The 23,614-nt window shown below is 31.3% G+C and overlaps 2 protein-coding genes and 1 non-coding gene across 3 annotated transcripts; all 3 read left to right on the top strand.

Annotated features, from left to right (window-relative positions):
• The first annotated feature begins 5,225 nt into the window (after positions 1 to 5,225).
• Positions 5,226 to 5,333, top strand: LOC131178980 (small nucleolar RNA R71). Its single transcript, XR_009147987.1, has one exon. It is a non-coding gene; the product is annotated as a small nucleolar RNA R71 (small nucleolar RNA).
• Positions 5,334 to 10,808: 5,475 nt separating this feature from the next.
• Positions 10,809 to 13,570, top strand: LOC110647124 (ribulose bisphosphate carboxylase/oxygenase activase, chloroplastic). Its single transcript, XM_021800808.2, has 7 exons — positions 10,809 to 11,037; positions 11,350 to 11,666; positions 11,776 to 11,878; positions 11,987 to 12,072; positions 12,192 to 12,667; positions 12,886 to 13,167; positions 13,291 to 13,570. The coding sequence occupies exons 1-7, from the start codon at positions 10,993 to 10,995 to the stop codon at positions 13,404 to 13,406; spliced, it is 1,425 nt and encodes a 474-aa protein (XP_021656500.1). The 5' UTR covers positions 10,809 to 10,992; the 3' UTR covers positions 13,407 to 13,570.
• A 5,289-nt stretch (positions 13,571 to 18,859) lies between these two features.
• LOC110647120 (L-type lectin-domain containing receptor kinase S.4) lies at positions 18,860 to 21,149 on the top strand. The gene has a single exon (XM_021800802.2). It carries the CDS (start codon positions 19,068 to 19,070, stop codon positions 21,060 to 21,062), a length of 1,995 nt encoding a protein of 664 aa, XP_021656494.2. The 5' UTR covers positions 18,860 to 19,067; the 3' UTR covers positions 21,063 to 21,149.
• Positions 21,150 to 23,614: the final 2,465 nt, after the last annotated feature.

Genomic DNA, 23,614 nt, shown 5'->3' with positions numbered 1-23,614 from the left:
ACTTACCACCATATTAACATTATAAGCACAAGTATTAAAAAGTTACACACCCAACCTCACCAAAAACACAAGCCATTTGCTGCAGACACCCTTTTTGCTGCAGAATGTACTTTTCCTCTGCATAAACCAGATTGCAGCTCCTGCAAAGGTTATGCAGCAAAAACCAATCAGTTCTTTTGAAGGACGAAATTTTCAAGTTAAGAATTACTTCCCCAACAGTTCATCAGCCTTTCTTCATGGAATTACATCTATAAGGGACAAGATTTAACAATGTCAAAAATTGAATTTGGGGAGATTTAAGATAAAAACTAAATCAATGAAAATGAGAGTAAATTAGCAAAAGCAAAATAAAAGGACTTGGGATGCCTCCCAAGAGGGCTAATTTATAGTCCTTAGCTGGACTCTTCATGAATTTCACTGAAAAGAGGTGAGGGATTGGAGAGCTTGTAACAGCTTGCTCCTATTATTGGGTCTCCAGTTATGTAATGTTTCAATCTATGCCCATTGACCTTAAAATTCCCAGATTTTTCACTCCAAATTTCAATTTCTCCATAAGGGAAAACCTTAGAAACTCTAGATGGACCAGTCCACCTTGACTTAAGTTTTCCAGGGAACAATTTCAATCTTGAGTTGAACAACAAAACTAAATCACCTTCTTTGAATTCCTTTTTCCTCAGATGCTTATCATGCCAAACTTTAGTTCTTTCTTTGTAAATACGGGCACTTTCATAAGCATCCATCCTCAATTCCTCAAGCTCATTAAGTTGTAACAACCTTTTCTCACCAGCTTGCTTAAGATCAAAATTCAAGGTTTGAATGGCCCAATATGCTCTATGTTCTAGCTCCACAGGTAAATGACAAGACTTACCATACACCAACCTAAAGGGAGTAGTTCCTATAGGGGTTTTGTAGGCAGTCCTATATGCCCATAAAGCATCATCTAGTTTGATAGACCAATCTTTCCGAGAATTGTTCACTGTTTTCTCCAAAATATGCTTGAGCTCTGTTAGAAATTTCAACTTGTCCTGAAGTTTGAGGGTGGTATGGGGTAGCTATCTTGTGCACTACACCATACTTCCTCATTAGGCTCTCAAATTGCTTATTACAAAAATGGGAACCCCCATCACTAATTATAGCCCTAGGAGCTCCAAATCTGCTCAAGACAAATTTCTTCAAGAATTTCACTACCACTCTAGCATCATTAGTTGGAGTTGCAATAGCTTCCACCCACTTTGACACATAGTCAACTCCAACTAAGATGTATCTATTACCATATGAAAGAGGGAATGGCCCCATAAAATCTATTCCCCAAACATCAAATAATTCCACTTCAAGAATATTATTTAGGGGCATTTGATCTCTTTTTGACAAATTTCCACTCCTTTGACATTTATCACAATCCAACACAAATTTCCTCACATCCTTAAAAAGATTTGGCCAAAAGAAACCAGCTTGCAAAATTTTACTAGCTGTTTTAGAGATTCCAAAATGTCCTCCATAATCAGAAGCATGGCAATGATGCAAAATACTCTGTGTCTCCTCTTCAGGAATACACCTCCTTATTAAACCATCACAACATCTCCTGAAGAGTAAAGGATCGTCCCATCTATAAAACTTCACCTCATGCAAAAACTTTTTCTTTTGTTGCCATGTCATACCTAGAGGTAAAACTCCACAAGATAGATAATTCACAAAGTCTGCATACCAAGGTAGTTTAGCAACAAGAGAGAAAAGTTGTTCATCCAAGAAAAACTCATCAATAGGGATTTCATCCAATTCTTCATCATCCAATTTCAACCTACTAAGATTATCAGCAACTACATTTTCAACTCCCTTCTTATCTCTAATCTCCAAATCAAACTCTTGTAGCATCAGAATCCACCTAATGAGCCTAGGCTTAGCCTCCTTTTTACGGAGCAAATACCTGATGGCTGCATGATCTGAAAATATGACCACCTTTGAGTCAATAATGTAAGGTCTGAATTTTTCCAATGCAAAGACAATTGCTAGAAATTCCTTTTCAGTTGTTGCATAATTTGTTTGAGCCTCATCCAGTGTTCTACTAGCATAATAAATAGCATAAGCCTTTTTGTCCTTTTTTTGACCAAGAACAGCCCCAATTGCATAGTTGCTAGCATCACACATAATTTCAAAAGGTAGGCTCCAATCAGGTGGTTGCATGATTGGTACAGTGATAAGAGCTTGCTTCAACCTGCAAAAGGCATCCAAACACTCTTGGTCAAATACAAATGGTGTGTCATTACTTAACAAATTAGACAAAAGTTTAGCTATTTTGGAAAAATCCTTGATAAAGCGTCTGTAGAACCCGGCGTGTCCTAAAAAACTTCGAATTCCCTTGACATTGGTAGGAGGAGCCATCTTTTCTATCACTTCAACTTTGGCTTTATCAACCTCTATTCCTCTGTTAGACACCAAATGTCCAAGCACTATCCCTTCCTGAACCATGAAATGACACTTTTCCCAATTTAACACAAGGTCAGTATCTGCACATCGCTGCAAAACTTTAGAAAGGTTAACCAAGCATATATCAAATGAAGATCCATAAACAGAGAAATCGTCCATAAAAACCTCCATTATGTCTTCAATGAAATATGAGAAAATTGCCATCATGCACCTTTGAAAAGTGGCTGGTGCATTACACAACCCAAATGGCATCCTTCTATAAGCAAAGGTTCCATATGGACAAGTAAAAGTGGTTTTCTCTTGATCATTTGGATGGATAGGGATTTGAAAAAAACCTGAATATCCATCTAAATAGCAAAAGTAAGAATGCCTAGCTAGTCTTTCCAACATCTGATCAATGAAGGGAAGTGGAAAATGATCTTTTCTAGTGGCAACATTTAATTTTCTGTAATCTATGCACATTCGCCAACTAGTCACTGCTCGTGGGAATTAATTCATTATTTTCATTTTTACCACCGTCATTCCACCCTTTTTGGGACAACATGTACTGGCTCACCCAAATCATGTCGAGATAGGGTAAATGATCCCTGCATCAAGCAACTTCAAAATTTCCTTTTTAACAACTTCTTTCATATTTGGGTTCAACCTCCTCTGATGTTCAATAGATGGTTTACAATTTTCTTCTAAACTAATTCTATGCATGCAAAAGTGTGGGCTTATTCCCTTAATGTCATCTATGGTGTATCCTAAGACTTTCCTAAATTGTCTCAACACTCTTAACAACTTATCAGCCTCTAAGGTACTCAAGTTTGCATTTACAATTACTGGATAAGTGTTATTAGTGCCAAGAAATTCATACCTGAGCTGAGAAGGAAGTTGTTTAAGTTCTACCTTAGGTGCATCTTCTTCCTTGAATGATGGTTGCTTAAATTCGACTTTTTCCTTTTGTGTGAGTTGAAAAACTGGAGCAGAAATGAATGGTGGACTTCCCTCTAAGTGTTGAGCATATGCAGCTACATGAGGGTTGTGATAGTCTATGCCTCCTCCATGAACCAAACAATTTTCAAGTGGATCTTCTGGATATTTCTTTCTGAAGTGTTCTTCAACCAGCTCATCAATGATATCAACTCTCAAGCAAGTATCAGCTTCAGAATGATGCTTTTTCATAGTGTTATTAATATTGAAAACCAATTGCTCTTCACCAACCCTAAGAGTCAGCTTTTCTCCTTTCACATCAATCAATGCTCCTGCTGTAGCCAGGAAAGGCCTTCCCAAGATAATTGGAATATTAAAATCTTCCTCCATGTCCAAGATGACAAAGTCAACAGGTATATAGAACTTCCCAACCTTCAGAGGCACATTCTCCAAAATCCCTTCAGGATACTTAATTGACCTGTCAGCTAACTGAAGAGAAATGTGGGTTGGTTTAAGATCTCCCATGTTGAGCTTCTCATAAATGGAAAGGGGCATAAGGCTAACACCAGCCCCTAAATCACATAAGGCTTTTATAGAACATGACTCTCCAATGTGGCATGGAATTGAAAAATTCCCTGGATCCTTGAGCTTTGGAGGAAATTTCCTTTGGAGAATAGCACTACATTCTTCTGTCAAAGCTACAATTTCATCATCTTCAAGTTTCCTCTTGTTTGAGAGAATTTCTTTCAAGAATTTTGCATAAGAGGGCATTTGTGAAAGAGCATCAACAAAAGGCACATTTATGTAAAGTTTCTTCAAAACCTCTAAGAACTTCCCAAATTGCCTATCAAGCTTGGCTTTGTGAAATCTTTGTGGAAAGGGAAGTTGTGGCTTGTAGGGTTCAGGAGGTATATATTTCTCTTCCTTCTCTTCAAATTCCTCTTTACATTTTTCTGCACTCTCTTGTTTTTCACTCTCATCAGTTCCTTTCTCATTTTCTCTCTTCTCACTGTTTTCACTCTTCTCATCATTTATAACTTTTCCACTTCTTAAAGTAATAGCTTGACACTGCTCTCTTGGATTTTCTGGTTGACTTGGAAGTTTTCCAAAAGACTTAGCACTTGAGGAAGATGCTTGTTGTGCAATCTGGTTTTCCAAAGATACATTATGTGTTTGCATCTGTTCCACCTTGCTTTCATCTCTCTCATCTCCTCATCATGCTTATTTTGGTTAGCAAGAATCTGTTGTAATAAAGCTTGATGGTGGAATTTCGTTCTTGCCGCTTTTGGTGGAGGGTTCATATTTTTCACTGAAAATTAGGCAATGGTTGCCTATTTTGCTGATATGGAACTTGACTTTGCTGTTGTGGTTGAAAATTCTGATTTTGAACTTGATTTTGCTGATTTCCCCATGAAAAGTTGGGATGATTCCTCCAATTTGAATTGTAAGTTTGAGAGTAAGGATTCCCCATTTGCTTGTTTCCATAATTACCAACATATGCTGCTTGTTCTCCATAATCTACTCCACAGCTGGTAGTTTCCTCTGCATAAGCCACTTGTTGTGAAGTTCCAGCTGATGATGATGAACTAACCAACATACTCAAATCTTCCATCTTCTTAGCAAGGACATTTGTAAGTGCATCAAACTTTGCATTAATCATGTTGAATGGATCAAGATCATACATTCCAGCAGCTTGCCTCTTTTGAGTTGGAGCTGGTCCTCTTGGACTACTCCAAAGATGAGTATTCTTTGCAATTTTCTCCAATAGCTCATAAGCTTTATCTTCATGCTTCATAATAAATTCTCCTCCTGTTTGAGCATCAATAATCCCTCTAATTGCAGGAGTGACATTTGTGTAAAAATTCTGGTTTATCATCCATTTTGGAATGGCATGATGTGGGCATAATCTCTCTAATTCTTTCCATCTCATTCATGACTCATATAGAGTTTCATCTTCTCTTGGTCTGAAAGCTGTCATTTGATTTCTCAACTCTTGAGTTTTTCCAGGTGGAAAATATTGTGCAAGAAATGCATCAGTGAGTTGCTCCCAATTTGTAATGGAGTTGTGAGGTAAAGAATCAAGCCAATCCAATGCTCTATCTTTCAAAGAGAATGGGAATAGCTTCAATCTTGCTGCATCATCAGACACTCCAGGTTGTTTTTGCATGTCACAAATCATAGCAAACTTCTTCAGATGTGTATGTGGATTTTCAGAAGGATGTCCTCCAAATTGAGAATTCTGAATCATTTGAAGAACTCCAAAATCCATCTTGTAGCTATTTGCATCAATTCTTGGTCTTGCTATACTCTCTCTCAAGTCATCAAAACGAGGAAAAGCATGATCCATCATACTTCCCCTAGGCACGTTTGCATTAACAACTTCTTCCCCTTGGGCTGCATCTTCATTGTTTTGACCATTTCCAGCATTACCAACACCAATTCTAATTCTTTCATCAGCCATGTCTGCTTCAATTTCGGTTTCTCTCAAAGCTTCTTTCCTTTTTCTGGTTTCTTTCTTGTTGGCCTTACAAAATTTCTCAATTTCAGGATTGAACAATAAGGATGTGTCACTTGTGCTTCTAGCTCTTCTCATAAAAGATTAAAAGTACCTGAAAAAGAACAAACAAACAAAAAATGAAAAGATAATAAAAATAAAACTATAAACAACTAAAATAATCAAGAATTCAATCTTAAACAAACAACTCCCCGGCAACGGCGCCAAAAACTTGATGCGTCCCTACCGCAAGTGCACGGGTCGTACAAGTAGTATAGAAAAGATATCGATCCCACGAGGAGTTGCGTTAATGATTGAATTTTTTATATAAAAAGTTGAGTAAATTGAAGTATTTTTGAAATTGAAGTAATGAATTGATGGGTAATGGAGTATGAAATCTAAATATGCAAAATTAATATTCTATTCAACAATGAATTAATTAAACTAAAATTGCATCAAATTGAAATAAGCAAGTTCAAATATGGCAATATTCAAAATGGCAAGTGATTAAATTCGATTAGAAATTAACAATGGTAAAAAGCGATTAGAGTTGGATTTCATATTCGAGCTATTTTGGGATTTTAAATTGGTTATCCAATCTTATGAAACTTATGGGTTTTAAGGAGATTAATTCTTAAATCCTTTGAATTCCCTTTCGAGTGAGACAAAGAGTGCCTTAATCAAACTAATCCTACTTTCGTGGAGTTAGAATTAATTAAGACCCATTAAGTTCTTTAATTAATCTGTGAGTCCTCTTAATCCTTAGCCTATTTCTAGATCTAAGTTAATTAAGTCCAATTTCTTGATTATCTATCACAGGGCCTTCTCCTTTCGGTGCTTCAACCATGGATTAAGAACATCACTTAATGGGATCCTACACTAAGCATGTCATTAAGCATACAAGAAATGAATAAAACTCATTAAGACCACAAAATATGGATTACCCAATCAAAATCCACAAAATATCTCAAATATTATAACCCTTACTCCAGAATCAAAAGTAAACTACTCACTATCCATAATGCTTACAAGATATATTGAGTTTAAATGGAAATAAAGCTTTAATCTAAGCTAGGGAATAAGAAATTAAACACTAGAAATGTAGAAAAATGTAAGGAAAGAAAGAAATCTGCAAATCTTGGTTGAAAATGGTGTGGAAGGTGAAAGTGACTCCTCAAATTCTGCCTCTCTTCTCTTTTTCTTTTCTGCTCCTTGTCTCCCCCTCTAAAATGGGAAAATGGGACTATTTATAGCATTTTTCTGACATGGAGCCCTAAAATGGTATGTTCTAGGAGGAATTATTTGAGGGAATCTCCTGCCAGCTCATTAATAAACTCTTTATGGGACTGCATAAGTGGACTGCATAAGTTATGCAGTCCCTTATCTGATTTCAGATTCTGAGTCACTTATGCGAAACTGCATGACTTGGTGCATAGGTTATGCACAATTCCGTGAAGGTGCATAAGGGAGGCGAGAATGTGCATAAGCTATGCAGTCTCCTTATGCACATTTCAGCTGGTTCTGGAACAGTGATCTTTCCCCTTATGCAGATCTGCATAGTTTATGCAGATCTGCATAACTTATGCAGCAAGTTATGCATAGTTTGGTCAATGCATATTTCAGCTTGAAAACCTATTTTTGACATCTTTGGCTGTAGAAGACACTCCTCAATGGCAAAATTCTCTTCAGTCCTTCAAAAACACCATTTTCCCTACAAAACAAAGTAAAAATTACAAATTAATGCAAAATTGATAACTATGAAAAACCAACTAATTAACTAATGAAATTAGCTAAAAATGACTAATAATCAAATAAAAATGGTTATAAAATTAGACCTAAATGACTATGCAAAATGTATGCATCATTTACCAACTGATTTTGATAAAAAAATAAAGGCCTTTAGGTTTAAAGAATATTTGAGAGTGCTATGTATTTCATAAACATATATTCATTTATACATAGTTATAAAATAAATTTTAATTTCAATTACATCTAAATTCTGCAGTACAATAAGTATGAGCTAAATAAAAATCAAAAGTAATACTAGATCATAGAAATTAAAGCGATAAATTTTAAAATAATTTCAGGTGTCTCCAATTATTATTCATCTTGAAGACAAACTTAAACTATAATTTAATCTAATGGAGCTTGTGCCATTGCCCTCAAATAATTCCAAAATTAATTTTTAGAATCATATAAAATTTCAAGTCCCATTAAACTAAAATACAATTATAATTTATATTCGATTAAAGTTAAGCAATGAATTTAATTTTGATAATAATAGAATTATGTGTCAAGAAAATTGACTAGAATTCATATAATGTTGATTGGAAGCATTATAGGTAATTTTCAGCAAAACACAGCAATGGCCCAAAATAAAAAATTAAAGTTGTGGCGATGGACTTATTAAATGTAGTTCTTTTATAGCTATTAGTATAAATCAAGACTGTTTCCTTACCATAGAAACATTGATAATTTTTTGTAAAATAAATAAAAATTATCAAATAAGAATTTTTATAAGTTCAAATAATTTGATAGTTCTAAAACTTCATATTGATCACCCGTCAATTATTAAACTATTAAAAATACTCTATAGCAATAGAAAATATGATGGTTTTTTTTTTCTTAATGTCAAATTTTTGTAAAATAATCTATAAAAATATCACTTGAAGCATATGGATTATATATAAGCGGTAATAACAAATAAGAAAGAGTGACGTAATGATAAAATATTTATATTTGTTACAAGAAATGTCATTGATTGATCGCTCTATATAATATATAGGCCTTTGATAAATTTAAAACAAAACTCATGTGACTATAAATAAATTTTTTAGATCGTACCTGAGTAAATTTAGAAATTTCTTGAACATGATAAAAAAAAAAATTTGGCTAGGTTATTACAAACCATAAGCCATCATCTCACTTGGTTCATTTTTCTATTTTGAGTTCAGAATATAAAGAATATAAGAGAGAGACATAGCTTCTTGTGTCAGACGATGCAACTGTTATAGTCCATGAAAATTCTTTGTGGGTATGGACCTACAAAGTAAAAAATAAATAGATCAGAGGTCCACTGGGTATGAACCTGGTGAGGACTCTCCGACGCTTAAGTCAGAGCTAGTAAAAGAGAATAGTGTATTAGATTAATTAGAGAAAAAGAACGTATTTCCATAAATGATTTGATCTCTTTATATAGAACATAGATAATAATTAATTATGGTAAGTCAACTATGTAATTATATAGATATTATTAACTAGCATAATTATAGAATTATATTTCTATTTATAGTGCATAATTATAGGCATTATTATATTTGGTAACTTTGTCAAAATTACTTATCTTTAATCAAGATTCTTTCCTTTATTAAGTGAGTCTTACAATGGTTGAACCAATTGAACGAATATCATGGTTAAACCATTAAATATTATTAGGCTCATGGGTTATTCAAAAATTCGAGTTACTAGGTTAATTATATATATCTTAAGGAGTTATATCAAATAGTAAAATAATATTTAAGTCAATATATATATATATATAATTGGTTAAAGTATTAATTTTATTAAATCTGGTAAGTTCTATTGTAATTGATCCCAATCTTTTTTATTAGTTTCCAAACAAAGGCAATAATATTCTCCAATTTTATTTGGGTTACTGGATTTCGTTTCGGGCTAATACCGGTAGCACTTAGTCAAACTCCATACACTGCATTATATACCCAACCAACAAGACAATAAGCCAACAAATATCGGCCTCCCCTTGAATATGACGGAAGCATTTCCATTGGGTAGCTGATTACCACGTGGCTGGCAAGTCGCCATTGACATTGCTTTTGAAGCTGTTTTTGAGTATCAAATATTATTGAATGCGAAATGAACTCACTAGCATATAGATTTACATATTTTATATAAATATGTCAATTAATTTTATATAAATTTTAATATAAATATTTAATTTAAAGATTATTAGATTCATATAATTTTGTAACCTATACATAATTTGATAATAGAGAATTGCTATTTATTCTACTCTAACTAATTGGATTTGAGCTCATATAAGAGCATATGAAATGAAAATCCTACGTCGTTGGAGTGTTTAATATACATCAGACTTATATTTCATTTGAAAACTTTTAACTCATAAATTAACTTTTGATTGAACTTAAAAACACAAAGTGAATTAATTAATCAATAATAATTAATTATTATTTTGATAATTTTAAATTCATAATTAATATTATTTAGATATTTTAAAAAATATAATAGATTATTAATCTATTTAATATTTTATTTTTTATATAGAGTTAAATATTAAATTTAAAGAGTAAATTAATAATTACCTTAAAGAGGAGTTAAAATTTATAAAAATAACAGTTAATTTTTAATTTTTTACATTATATCAGACACATCTTAAAATATAATAAATTTTAATTATAAAAATAATAAAATTATTTTTTAAATTATTTTGTCCGCAGCATTTAATTTACTTTAATAATAAATTATATTTTCTAATATATGAAATAATGATAAATATTAATATTCTTCAGTCTGCTTCTCTGCACAGCTCACAGTTTTTATTCTATTGATATAAATTCATGTCCTTCCACCCAAATATGAGCCGTCTATTATTGGATAGAGTGCATCTTATAATTTCCTGGTGTCCTTGTTACGGAAGTTTCTGTATATGTAACATTTTTACTTATCCTAATTTTTTTTTAATCTATCACAAAAATCGGTGGCATTTTTAGTGGAGAGAAAACGAGTTTAAACCCTAACCTCAAACTCAACCAGCCCCCAGAAGCCTCCATGTTGTCTGTAACCTGTTTTCTAGACCCATGGGTCTCCAAGCCCACGTTGCTCGGCCTCTAGACTCTACTGTTCAACCTCCAGAAGAAAACCAGCGTCCGCCTCAACCAACACGAGCACTCCACGTAATAAAATCAAAATCTATTTGTGTGGCCGTTAGGAATTCGTAAGCCAATCCATAGAGTTGATCTGATCTCCATGATCGATGCTTCACTTCTCACGCACTCCAAAAACCTCGCCTTCTATAAAAGCCCATTATTGACTCATCTGCCTTTCTCAAGGACAATCGCTCCGGAACAGTGTTCAACGTCTTCTTCTCTTCTACCTCAGGTACCCACCCGCCCGTTCGATCAATGGCTGCTTCACTCTCAACCGTCGGAGCTGTTAACAGAGTACCGGTACTGTGATTTTCCCGCCCTTTTCATTTTCGTTTTTTTTTTAGTTTTCATCGAGCAAACCCATGAAGTTCTCGCTCTCTTTTATGGAAATGAAATGTCTTCTCTTCGTTTTCATCGTCTCTTTCTTTAGCGTTGATCTCACTTTAAGAAGTAGTAGCATATTCGTAGCTGAAATTGTGGTTTCTGTAGTTTCATGGGATGATGATTTAAGCTATATGCTAGTGTTCAAATTCAATTGAAGTCATGGAATCCGTATTTGCTTTTCAATTTTGTGGTTCTTTGGTTATTAAGAAGAGGGTGTCTTTTGTGCAGTTGAACTTGAATGGCGCAGGTGCAGGATCTTCAGTGCCTAGCTCAGCATTCTTTGGCAGCAGCTTGAAGAAGATAAATTCCAAGATCATTAACCAGAAGCTCTTGTCAGGGAATTTCAAGGTTTCTGCAGAATATGACGAGCAGAAGCAGACCTCCAAAGACAGATGGGGAGCTCTTGCATCTGACACATCTGATGACCAACAGGACATTACTAGAGGAAAGGGAATGGTAGATTCTGTCTTCCAAGCTCCCATGGGAACAGGAACTCACAACCCAATCATGAGTTCGTCTGACTATATCAGTCAAGGTCTTCGCCAGTGAGTAACTAATTTCTCTTTTTCTGGGAATTCAATAGTTTTGGTGCTTGATTTTGCTTTACTGGATACGGAATTTTGAAAATGGCTCCCATATTGAGTTGTTTTACAGGTACATGGACAATAATATGGATGGTTTCTACATTGCACCTGCATTCATGGACAAGATCGTTGTTCACATCACCAAGAACTTCTTGAACCTTCCAAATATTAAGGTTAGTCGAGTGAATTTTCTTGAGAATTACTATACTCTGTTGATTAGTGATATTTTGAAAAATCACAAATGGGAAAAGATTTGAATGACTTACCGATAATTGGCACAGGTTCCTCTCATCTTGGGTATCTGGGGAGGCAAAGGTCAAGGAAAATCATTCCAATGTGAGCTTGTATTTGCCAAGATGGGAATCAGGTGAGACTCAAATCTCATTTTCCTTTTTGGTTTTTCAATAATCTAAACAAAGAAATTATGAAATCATTGCAAAATTTTCTTGAGAATAATTTGATGTTGCGATGGTGATGAACATTCAGCCCCATTATGATGAGTGCTGGTGAGTTAGAAAGTGGGAATGCTGGAGAGCCTGCGAAATTGATCAGGCAAAGGTATCGCGAGGCAGCAGACATTATTAAAAAGAAGGGAAAGATGTGTTGCCTCTTTATCAACGATCTAGATGCTGGGGCAGGTAGGCTAGGTGGTACTACGCAATACACAGTCAACAATCAGATGGTTAATGCTACCCTGATGAACATTGCCGATAACCCAACCAATGTCCAGCTTCCTGGTATGTACAACAAAGAGGAGAATCCCCGTGTTCCTATCATAGTTACAGGCAATGACTTCTCTACATTGTATGCCCCTCTCATCCGAGATGGTCGTATGGAGAAATTCTACTGGGCTCCCACTCGTGAAGACAGGATTGGTGTGTGCACAGGGATTTTCAGGACTGACAATGTTCCCAAGGAGGACATTGTAAAGCTTGTCGACACTTTCCCAGGACAGTCCATTGGTAAGCTTTCTGCTGCTCTCTTTTACCCCTAGAAAAATTTTGAATGCAGCAGTGTCAATAGCCATGCCCTTTGAACTGACTTTCAAACGGAATCCTCTGCTAAGAGATTGAACAATTTTTTATACGCAAATAAGAACAACTCCATAACTTGAATATGGCTTTGCTTTTGGGATAATTGAAACTAGATGACCAATATTACCATATATGTTTGCTTGTAGATTTCTTTGGTGCTATCAGAGCCAGAGTGTACGATGATGAAGTGAGGAAATGGATTTCCTCGATTGGCGTAGAAAATGTAGGGAAAAGGCTCGTTAATTCATTGGAAGGACCTCCAACTTTTGACCAGCCAAAGATGACTCTTGAGAAACTCCTTGAGTATGGTAACATGCTTGTCAGCGAGCAAGAGAATGTGAAGAGAGTTCAATTGGCTGACAAATACTTGAAAGAAGCAGCTCTTGGAGATGCAAACGAAGATGCTATGAATAATGGATCTTTCTATGGTTAGAATCTTGATCCTGAACGCCTTGATGGGAGTTTGCATCTGGCTTTAGGATTATGACGCAATAAAGATTTGAGAAGTAACCATTGAATTTTTTATTTTTTTTTTAATAATTTGGATGCAGGCAAAGCAGCCCAGCAAGTTAGCATTCCTGTTCCAGAAGGCTGCACCGACCCATCAGCTGAAAACTTTGATCCGACTGCTAGGAGTGACGATGGGAGCTGCCTCTATCAATTTTAAGTCTGTCCAGTCCATTGCATTTTGCGGGTATTGTAAAGTTAATATATAGGATTGACTGTCAGTAAAAAATCTGTTTTGCAGATTGATATATCCTGTTGTTGTGTCCAATCTTATATTTATTTTTGATATAAATGAAAATAATAATAATAAGAAAAATAGCTATATATGCTGCTGCTAGTACTTTTTCTTCTTGTTTTGTTTCTTTATTTCGGTCTCGCAAGATTTATTTCTGGTTAGTAAATTTATCATCTCTCAATATACTTTTATTTTATTTAAAATTATTTATTATTTTAAAAATATTAAAAAATATTAATTAATTTTTTTTAATTTTTTCATTATCTCTATTAAACATAATAATTATTTTTATAATTTTTTAAAATTTATTTTATCATCTTTATTTCTTTTATCTCTTTTAATTATATAATATAAAAAATAATTTAATTAAATTAAGATTATTTAAAAGATAGTGAGATTTATAATAATTTAATTATATACGTGCCTTTAACATTTCTGGTTGCCATTGCCAACATCCGATGCGCGGCCTCTTTTCACGTGGTTCATCGATTTTAAATTATTATATAAGTAAGGTGGGCTGAATTCCACATTATCACATTGATTAGGTGCCCAACAACTAACATATAGCCAAAAGGAATTATTGTTGGATCGATGGAGGATAGGCAGAAAATGGATATACCAGGGAATATTATTAATGCTGTTGTCAAAATCTAATCAACAACTTAGAATTCAATTTGAATTAACAATATATATAAATTAAAAATTTTACATGTAATTAATAATAATTTTAATATATGAAAATAAAATAATATTTTAAATTTATTGTTTGTTCATTAGTCTATATTTTATTTTATTTTATTTACTTTTTATATGAGCTAAAACTTTTATCTCTTAAATTTATTAATTAAAATTTTATAATAAAAATAACAAAAAATATAGTAATGTAATAAAAAAATATTGATTAAAGATATGTGATAATTTAACATTAATTAAATCATATAATTATTTTTATCACTTTAAAATATTAAATTTTTTTATATTTTTTCAATATATTAAAGATATATAATATATTTAAATATTATTTTTTAAGAATATTAATAATATTCTAAAAAATAATATTAAAACCTGAAAAACATAAAAGTATTACAAAAGAAAAAAGATTTATACATATGTACTATATAAAATTATACGCATACATGGAATAAATTTATTAATATATTGTAACTTAACTAATAATAGTGACTACTTATTATAGTGTTAAGAGAATAATTATTAAATAATTTATAACATATAAATACGTAATTGGAAAATTAATAATCTAATCATAATTTAAAGTAATTGAAAACTAATTATTAATAAAAAATAAAAAAATTAATAAAATTAAATAAATTATATTTTATAAATAAATTACTAGTTGGCATAACTTCATATCCTCTTTCTCTCTGTATATAGCAAAGTTACTTTTGTGATGCTGCTAGCATGTAAATTTATTAAATTTATTTTATAATAATAGTGGTAATAATAGAAATTATTTAATGAATATTTGTAAAATCATGACTTAATGTTATATTTTTTTATGGTGAAATTCGTTATATAATTGTTGTATCATTGTATGGCTTGCTTCATTAAATTTAAAGACAACATTGTTAATTATTTTTAATTTTATTTGAATTAATATATATTATAATTTTTAAATTCTTATTACTTTATTACTTGATTGTTCATTTAAAATATATATATATATATATATATATATATATATATATATATATATATATATATATATATATATATATATATATATATATTAATAAAGTGTGTTTTACACTAACCATTATGATCTCTTTATATAACATTTTAATATATCTAAATGATTTTTTTATGTAAATATTAAATAAGTCCAATAATGAATGTCTAATAATTTTTTTTAGTAAGGGATTACCTTTTAATACTGTATCAAGTCAAGTTAAGAGAAATTTTAATAATTAAAATTAAAAAAAAATAAAAAAAATAAAAAATAAATATATGTTGATATGATCATTTCATGTAAATAAAAATAATTTGACATTAAAAAATTAAAAAAAAATTCGTGTGGTAGTAGTAATTATATATGTTAATGCTAAAATTAAAGTGTTTGATATTTAAATTATCTGTTGAGCAACTTTATTACATATGACTTAATCTCTCAAATTAGATCAACTAATTGAGGGGCTAGCACTGATCATGCATAAAAACGATAAATAATTTTAAAAAATAAAAAAAATAATGTAATAATGTTAATCCTAAAATTGAAATGTCAGATTATGAATTTATACAAAGTGTCTATATGCTTTTGTGGGTGACACTCTTATGAAAAATGATACATAATTAAAAAGAAATAAAAAAAAAATGCAACAGTGTTAATACTAAAATCTAAGTGTTTGGAGTTTAGATTTTATACAAGGTGTTTATTTGTTTTCGACTCATTAAAAAAAAAAATAATTGATACAAATTATTTTGTAAGTATTTATGAAATTATGCCTTCATATTATTTATTTTTTAAGAGAAGTTACTTGTTTTTCTTAATATGATGAAATTAATTTTATAACTATAATCGCACTATTAACTTTAAAGAAAAAATTTTTAATTTACTTTAATTTCATTTGAATTAAGGTATATATAGTAAATTTTATATCTTTCCGATTGCCATATTATAGAATTTTTACTATTTAACTTGAATTTTAATCGAGTATTATCAGTAATATTTTTCAAAGCATTGGTAAATTGTGTTTTACATTATTAGAATATCTAAAATGATAGATTATATATATATATATATATATATATATATATATATATATATATATATATATATATATATATATATATATATATAAACTCGGATTTCATTGTTTCTTCCCTTGGTTTGTCGGGACTGGGGGTGGTTTTTCGAAACCATTTGGATGAGCTTCTTGCGGTTGCTGGTTCTAGACAGTCGGGTGTGAGGGACATTGATTGGGCTGAAGGTTTGGATTGAGGATGGCTCGCGAGGCTGGTTTCAGATGTTTGCTGGTGGAATCTGATGCACAGAACTGGGTTTTGAGATTAAATAATGTTGTTAATAGATTTGATCATGCTGGGTTGATTGAAGATAATATCAGGGATGAAATGGAAAGAGTTTTTGTTCATGCTCGTCGCAGCTGTAATGCAGCAGCCCATGAAATGGCTGATTATTGCTTGGGTCTCACTCCGCCAGCGTTTCTTTTGTCGAATTTCCCCGCCTCTAATTGTAAAATAATAAACAATTGAAACAGATAGACAACCAGCGATAAATAATTAGCAACTTTGGGCTTTGGGTCTATGGGCTTCAACTGTATATAGGCAGCAGAGCAGTCAAGATTTCAAATAGGAAAAGTTATTATTTAATTTTATATTTTAATAAATTTAATTATTAATTTTTTTATTTTAAAAAATATGTTATTTAATTTCTTTATTTTTAATTCATAAATTATTTAATCATTCCCGTTAACTTTCCTTTTAGTTAATTTAATTAAAGGATATACCAATTTCAAAAAAGTTGTATATTGATTGTGTGTGGCGTTTGGTCTTAGACTTATCCCACATCGATTAATTAGCTTGTGGTGTGTGTATAAATATGATAAGTATATCGCTCAGTCATCAATTATCTGGACGTGTGTGTTTGTATAATAAATCTTATACGTATATATATCAAAAGAAAATTCATTCTGAGTGTGTCGATGCATGATATTCATCCATGCAGTATATAACATAGAAACACAAGAAGATATTGATGTATGAACATTAAAATCAAGGGGCTTGTCATGTTGGATTGTGAGCTTCTATATCAACATGTCGAATATACCAGGAACAGGTTCCTGGATCTCCTTCTCAAGCCTATCAACTTCACTTCCTAAAGCAGTAACTACTTCTTCACCATAGTTATAGATAAACATAATAGTTTATTGATTTAAAATTATAAAAATTAAATAATTATATTATTTAAATTATGAAGATTAAATGATTGAGTTGGAAAATTTTTTTTTTAAATAATGAGAGGGATTAAACAGTTCACGTTTTAAGAAATAGATAAATTAAATAATATATTTTTTAAATAAATATATTAAATAATTAATTTTATTAAATAAAACTAAATAATAAGTTTTCCTTTTAAAATTTTAAAAAAAGAAACCTTTAGAGTATCTTAATAAGCAAGGGTGAATTGGTCTGCGCCGAGTTGTATATATCTAACTTTAACCCATAAAGAAAAAGACTTCTACACATATTATATAGATACAAGCAGGGGCGGTCACGGTCCGGTTTTGAATCGGAATTGAATTGGAACCAGTTCGGTCAAAACTAGAAACCGATTTCGAACCGGACCGAAACCGTCCTTCTGTGATTTGGTTCAGGTTCATATTTTTTAAGAACCGTGAATCGGCGGTTCCGAGCTGGATTGAACCGACGATTTCAAACCGGATTAAACCGGTGATTTAAATATAAAAAAATTTAATAAATATGTTACGTCACTCATAATTCATTTATATATATCATTATTTCTCTACACAATTATTCTCTGCATTTTCTTCAATTCTTAATATTTTTTTAATTTTTCTCAAATTCTCTAAATAATTATTTTATACACTCATTTTAATTTCTAATACTCTCTCAATTTTCCTACTTTATTATTTTATATACTTACTGAAATTTTTAATACTATCTCAATTACTTTGTTATTATTTTAAATCCTTAATAAAATTTCCAATACCCTCTATTTTAATTTTTTTTCTCTTTTATAATTTTTAATTATCAATTATTATATAATTTTTTAAAAAAGACAAGTAATAGAACTAGAAATTTTTATTTCTCTAAATCCTAAAGGGATACATAGACAAAATTAAGTTCATACACTTTTTGCTAGTTTCTTTAAAAAAAATTAATTTCATCTCTAATTTTTTAATCAGGATCAAGTCTTTCTTTATTAAATTTTTCTTAAAGATAAATTTTCTTTTTTTTTCTTATTTTATTTTGATTGAAAGATTTTTACGAAAAATTAAAATATTTTTATAAATATAATTTAAATTTTGAATCAATAAAATTTTTCTTTAATTTTTTTTATTTAAGTTACCCTTAAACCATCCCTAAACCGCTTTCAAACCGTTCTCCAAACTGTTTTGAACCGTTCTTTTTCGAACCGCCCTTCAAACCGTTTTAAACCAGGGCTAAAACCGGAACTGCTGGTTCAGGAACTGTCTTCTAAATCGTCCCCTGACAGTTTGATTCAGATTTATGATTTCATTGAATCTAACCTGCGGTTCAGGAACTGTAACCGGTAATTCCGTGGCCACCCTAGATACATGAGAGCTGAGGCATTCCTCCTCTAGAGGATACCTTCAGTTTCACTCGTTTTTATTTTCTCTGTAACTGTAAACCCATGTGACAGAATTCATACGCTTTCTTGTCCACTTGCATTTATCAAATCTTTCTTCTCTCACCAACTTCTTTCTCTTTCAACAATGGAGGCTTTAGTGGCTTACCCTTGCTTCCTCTTTCTTTAAAGACACTCCCATCTCACCAATCTTTTGCAAATTGTGAGTTTCTAGCCCCTCCTGATTTTCCAATGTTGTGATCTTTTCTTCGTCTATATGCATGGCCTTTCTTCTCAGGTTTTTCTCAACTTTTATCTTCTTGTTGATCTCAGTATCGTGTCAGCCCAGTGAAATCTTCTTTACTGGATTTAAAGGTGTTGACACCAATATAACCTTGAGCGGAGTTGCAGAGATTGGTAAAAATGGTGTTCTTCGCTTAACTAACGAGACCAGTAGATTAATGGGTCATGCTTTTTATACTTCTCCATTTCAGTTCAAAAACTCTAGTAATGGCAAAGCTTTCTCTTTTTCAACCTCTTTCGCTTTCGTTGTAGTCCCTGAGTATCCAAAACTTGGTGGCCATGGCCTTGCTTTCGCAATCTCAACTTCAAAGGATCTAAAGGCTCTTCCCAGTCAGTATCTGGGTCTTCTTAATGCAAGTGATTCTGGTAACTTCACAAATCACCTTCTAGCTGTTGAATTCGACACTGTTCAAGATTTCGAGTTCGAAGACATCAACGACAACCATGTTGGCATTGACATCAACAGCTTGAAATCTAACGCATCTGCACCTGCAGCATATTACAGTGACGATTTTTCAAAGCAGGATCTTAACCTTAAGGGTGGATACGCAATCCAGGTTTGGATTGATTATGATTCAGTACAAAATCTTCTCAATGTGACTCTTTCGCCCACTTCCAAGAAAGCCAGATTGCCAATCTTGTCATTTCCTATTGATCTCTCACCGATATTTAAAGAGCATATGTACGTTGGCTTTTCTTCTTCAACAGGTTTACTTGCTAGCTCACATTATATCTTGGGCTGGAGCTTCAAGATGAATGGGCAAGCTAGAGCTTTGGATCTTTCTTCTCTGCCTTCCCTTCCTGCTAGTCCCAAAGAGAAGCACATGGGTTTAACAATAGGTGTCTCAGTCTCATCAGTTTTTCTTGCAATTATCGTAATATCATTAGCTATCTTCTACGTGATTAAAAAAATTAAGAACGCTGATATAATAGAAGATTGGGAGCTGGAAATTGGGCCTCATCGATACTCTTATCAAGAACTCAAGCAAGCAACCAATCGTTTCGGCGATAAAGAGTTGCTTGGACATGGTGGTTTTGGCCAAGTTTATAAAGGTACACTACCCGATTCAAAGATTCAAGTAGCAGTCAAGCGAATTTCAAGAGAATCTAAACAAGGCCTCCGAGAATTCATATCAGAAATCGCTAGTGTTGGTCGGCTTCGTCACCGAAATCTGGTTCAATTGTTGGGTTGGTGTCGGCGAAGAGATGATTTTCTTCTTGTTTATGATTATATGGCTAATGGGAGTTTAGACAAGTTCTTGTTTGATGAACCAAAATTTATTTTAAATTGGGAACAGAGGTTCAAGATTATAAAGGATGTTGCTTCTGGGCTTATTTATTTGCACGAAGGCTATGAGCAGGTAGTGATTCACAGAGATGTTAAGGCCAGCAATGTTCTGCTGGACAGTGAACTAAATGGCAAACTTGGCGACTTTGGACTAGCAAGATTATACGAACACGGTTCGAATCCTGGCACAACCAGGGTTGTGGGCACTTTGGGTTATCTAGCACCAGAATTGCCAAGAACAGGAAAGGCTACAGCAAGCTCAGATGTGTATGCATTTGGTGCACTTTTGCTTGAGGTTGCTTGCGGGCGCAGGCCTATCGAACCCAAGGCATTGCCTGAAGAGATGGTGCTGGTGGATTTGGTGTGGGAAAGGTTCAGAGAAGGGAAAGTCCTTGATGTGGTGGACCCTAGGCTAAATGGGCAGTATAATGAAAGCGAAATGGTGATGGTACTAAAACTGGGACTTATGTGCTCAAATAATGTGTCAATAGCACGACCAACAATGAGGCAACTGATATTGTTTTTGGATGGAGAGTGTCAATTGCCTGAAAGTTTGAGGACTCTGCACGGGGCAGCATGTGCTGATGTAGAGAAAGACATCATCGATGCGTTTGATGATTTTGGGGTAAATTACTCGTTAGTCCTCAGCTCAGATGTTTCTACCACGACCATCCCTGGATTTTAATTTGTGTGATAAAAATATTTAAATATTAATTAATGTATGACTAAAATTATTAATTCATAGGTTAAATTGTGATTAAATTTGACTCAATATTCCTCGATTTAAGTGGATGTATACTATGACTACCACTTAACTTCAATTTATTTCATAAAATTTTTAAATTTCAATTTAATATATAAATAATTTTTAATACAAAATATATTAAATAATAATTTAAGATTGAATATATTATTTGCTATTATAATAAAGAAGGACAAAAATCATATATAATATCAATTTATGTGTGAAAGAAAAATCCATCTTTAATTAGAATTTAAATATTATCGAAAGAAAGTAGTTCTTCTCGGTTGTCTATAAAAATAATAAAATTCTGATTTATAAAAAAAAAATATTGAGATAAAGTACAACAATATTTATTATTAGATTTTTTTATATTAAAATAAAATAAAAAAATTAAGATACACGATATGTGAATCTTTTAGATATTAATTTAAAATTGAATTAAATTATAATAAAAATAAAATGATATTATTAAATTTATTTAAAAAATAACAATTAAGATAAATTATATAATTAATTAATATAAATATTTATGAAAATATTGGACTATTTTTACAAGTGTGATTTTTATTTTGATAAATTGAGAATAAATAAGAATTTAAATTATTAAATTATATATATATATATATATATATATATATATATATATGAAGTGCATAAATTCTTGCATTATAAATTGAAGTTGAAGGAATATTGTGATATATTTATCAAAATTAAGGATGAAGAATAAAATTTAATATGCAAATTGATAATATATATAAGTTCAAATAATTTTAATTTAATTTGAAGTTGCCACTAGGGCCTGCGTGGTTTTTGGGTTTCAAACCGGATTGAAAAGTCATATCGAATCGTGCTGCAACAAAAAAAGAGCAATTATTGTACAAACCAACCGAACTTATATTTATTATTTTAGTTCAGTTTTATTTCTTCATCAAGAATCATATTGAAACCGAACTGAAATCATACCGAGCTAAAAATATTTTATGTTTTTTAGATATATTTTATAATTTCAATAAAATTATACATATATATATATATATATTATTTTAATGTTATTATTATTATTATTATTATTATTATTATTATTATTGTTTTCATATTAGAAACTTAAGATTGTATTTTCTACTTTAAAATAAAAATAAAATGTTGTAATTTTAGGAATAAAAATAAAGGTTTGAAATGAAATTAAAATTAAAATTGAGATCAAAATAAAATCAAAACTATAACTGGAACCACATCGAAATTATTTACCCCCGAATTGAAATTGAAATTAAAATTTGATTTCAAATTTGGTTCCTAAAAGTCAACAAATTGAAAGTTTAATTTCAGTTCTCGTTCTAAATTAGAATCATACCAAAACCAAAATCAAACCAAATACTCTAATTATGACAATTAAAAAGCAATATATGGCCATATTTTATTTTTGTTTATTTACTTATAATAAACTCAAATTATAAGCAATGATCGATGATGGATATATATAATTAATTTGTTAAAATTAATGTTGGCGTATGTTGTATGTTCTATTCTCGCTCTATATGTCAAAGGATAGTATAATCAATTTGTTGCAGGAATTCGAATTGCTGTAAAATAAAGGTATCAAATTTTTTATAGACTTATCATTCTAATTTAAAGTTGTTTGATTTAAAATAGTTTATTTTTATTTTTAGAAAATAAAAGATAGAATTTTTATGAAATAGAAATGAATATATAGAATTTTTATCAAATAGAAATGAATATAAATTTAAAGTACAAAATTTCATACTATTATAATTTTGTATAAAAAATATTTAAAATAAACTACTTATACAAAATATAATAGGGATTATTTTAATTTGAAAGACCTGATTTGGTGGGAAGCAAGCTCTGTACAATGGTAATCTATCACTATTTAACTCTATAGTATTTTTATGAGTCCAATTAGAAAATCATCAAATTTTGATATATTCATGAAGGAAAAAAAAAATATTTCTTATCATTAACTACTACCCATAAAACTAAGTAAAACACTTAATAGATTTATGATAAAAAAAAAAAAAGTATCGCAATGGAGGAAATGACAAAATTCTCACAAAAGAGGAAATATCAAATCCTTATAGAAGATGAAATTGACAACAATTTCTCTCAAAAAAGGAGATAAAACTCAGATCTATCAACAAGAATAAACCAATGATAAGCACAAAAATATTAACTTCACGAGGATATAAATATGGAGATTATTAAGAAAAACATAAAAAAGGTAAAAAGAAAAGGGGGTGGGGGGGTAGGGGTGAGCATTCAGTTCAATCTGAATCGAATCGAACCGAGTCAAATCAAATCATAAAAAATTGAATTATATATTTTAGAAACTAAACCGAACCAAAATGGATAAAAAATCAAATCGAACTAAACTGCTCTATTTCGGTTCGGTTTGGTTCAAACCGATCGGTTTTGATTTTTTATTGATTTTTTAATTTAGACTTAATTTTCAAGTTATTTGATCTGATTTTGATCTT

Source organism: Hevea brasiliensis, chromosome 3 (assembly GCF_030052815.1).
Source record: "Hevea brasiliensis isolate MT/VB/25A 57/8 chromosome 3, ASM3005281v1, whole genome shotgun sequence".
In the NCBI taxonomy this organism is placed as follows: Eukaryota; Viridiplantae; Streptophyta; class Magnoliopsida; order Malpighiales; family Euphorbiaceae; genus Hevea; species Hevea brasiliensis.
This window is presented reverse-complemented; position numbering and strand designations above follow the sequence as displayed.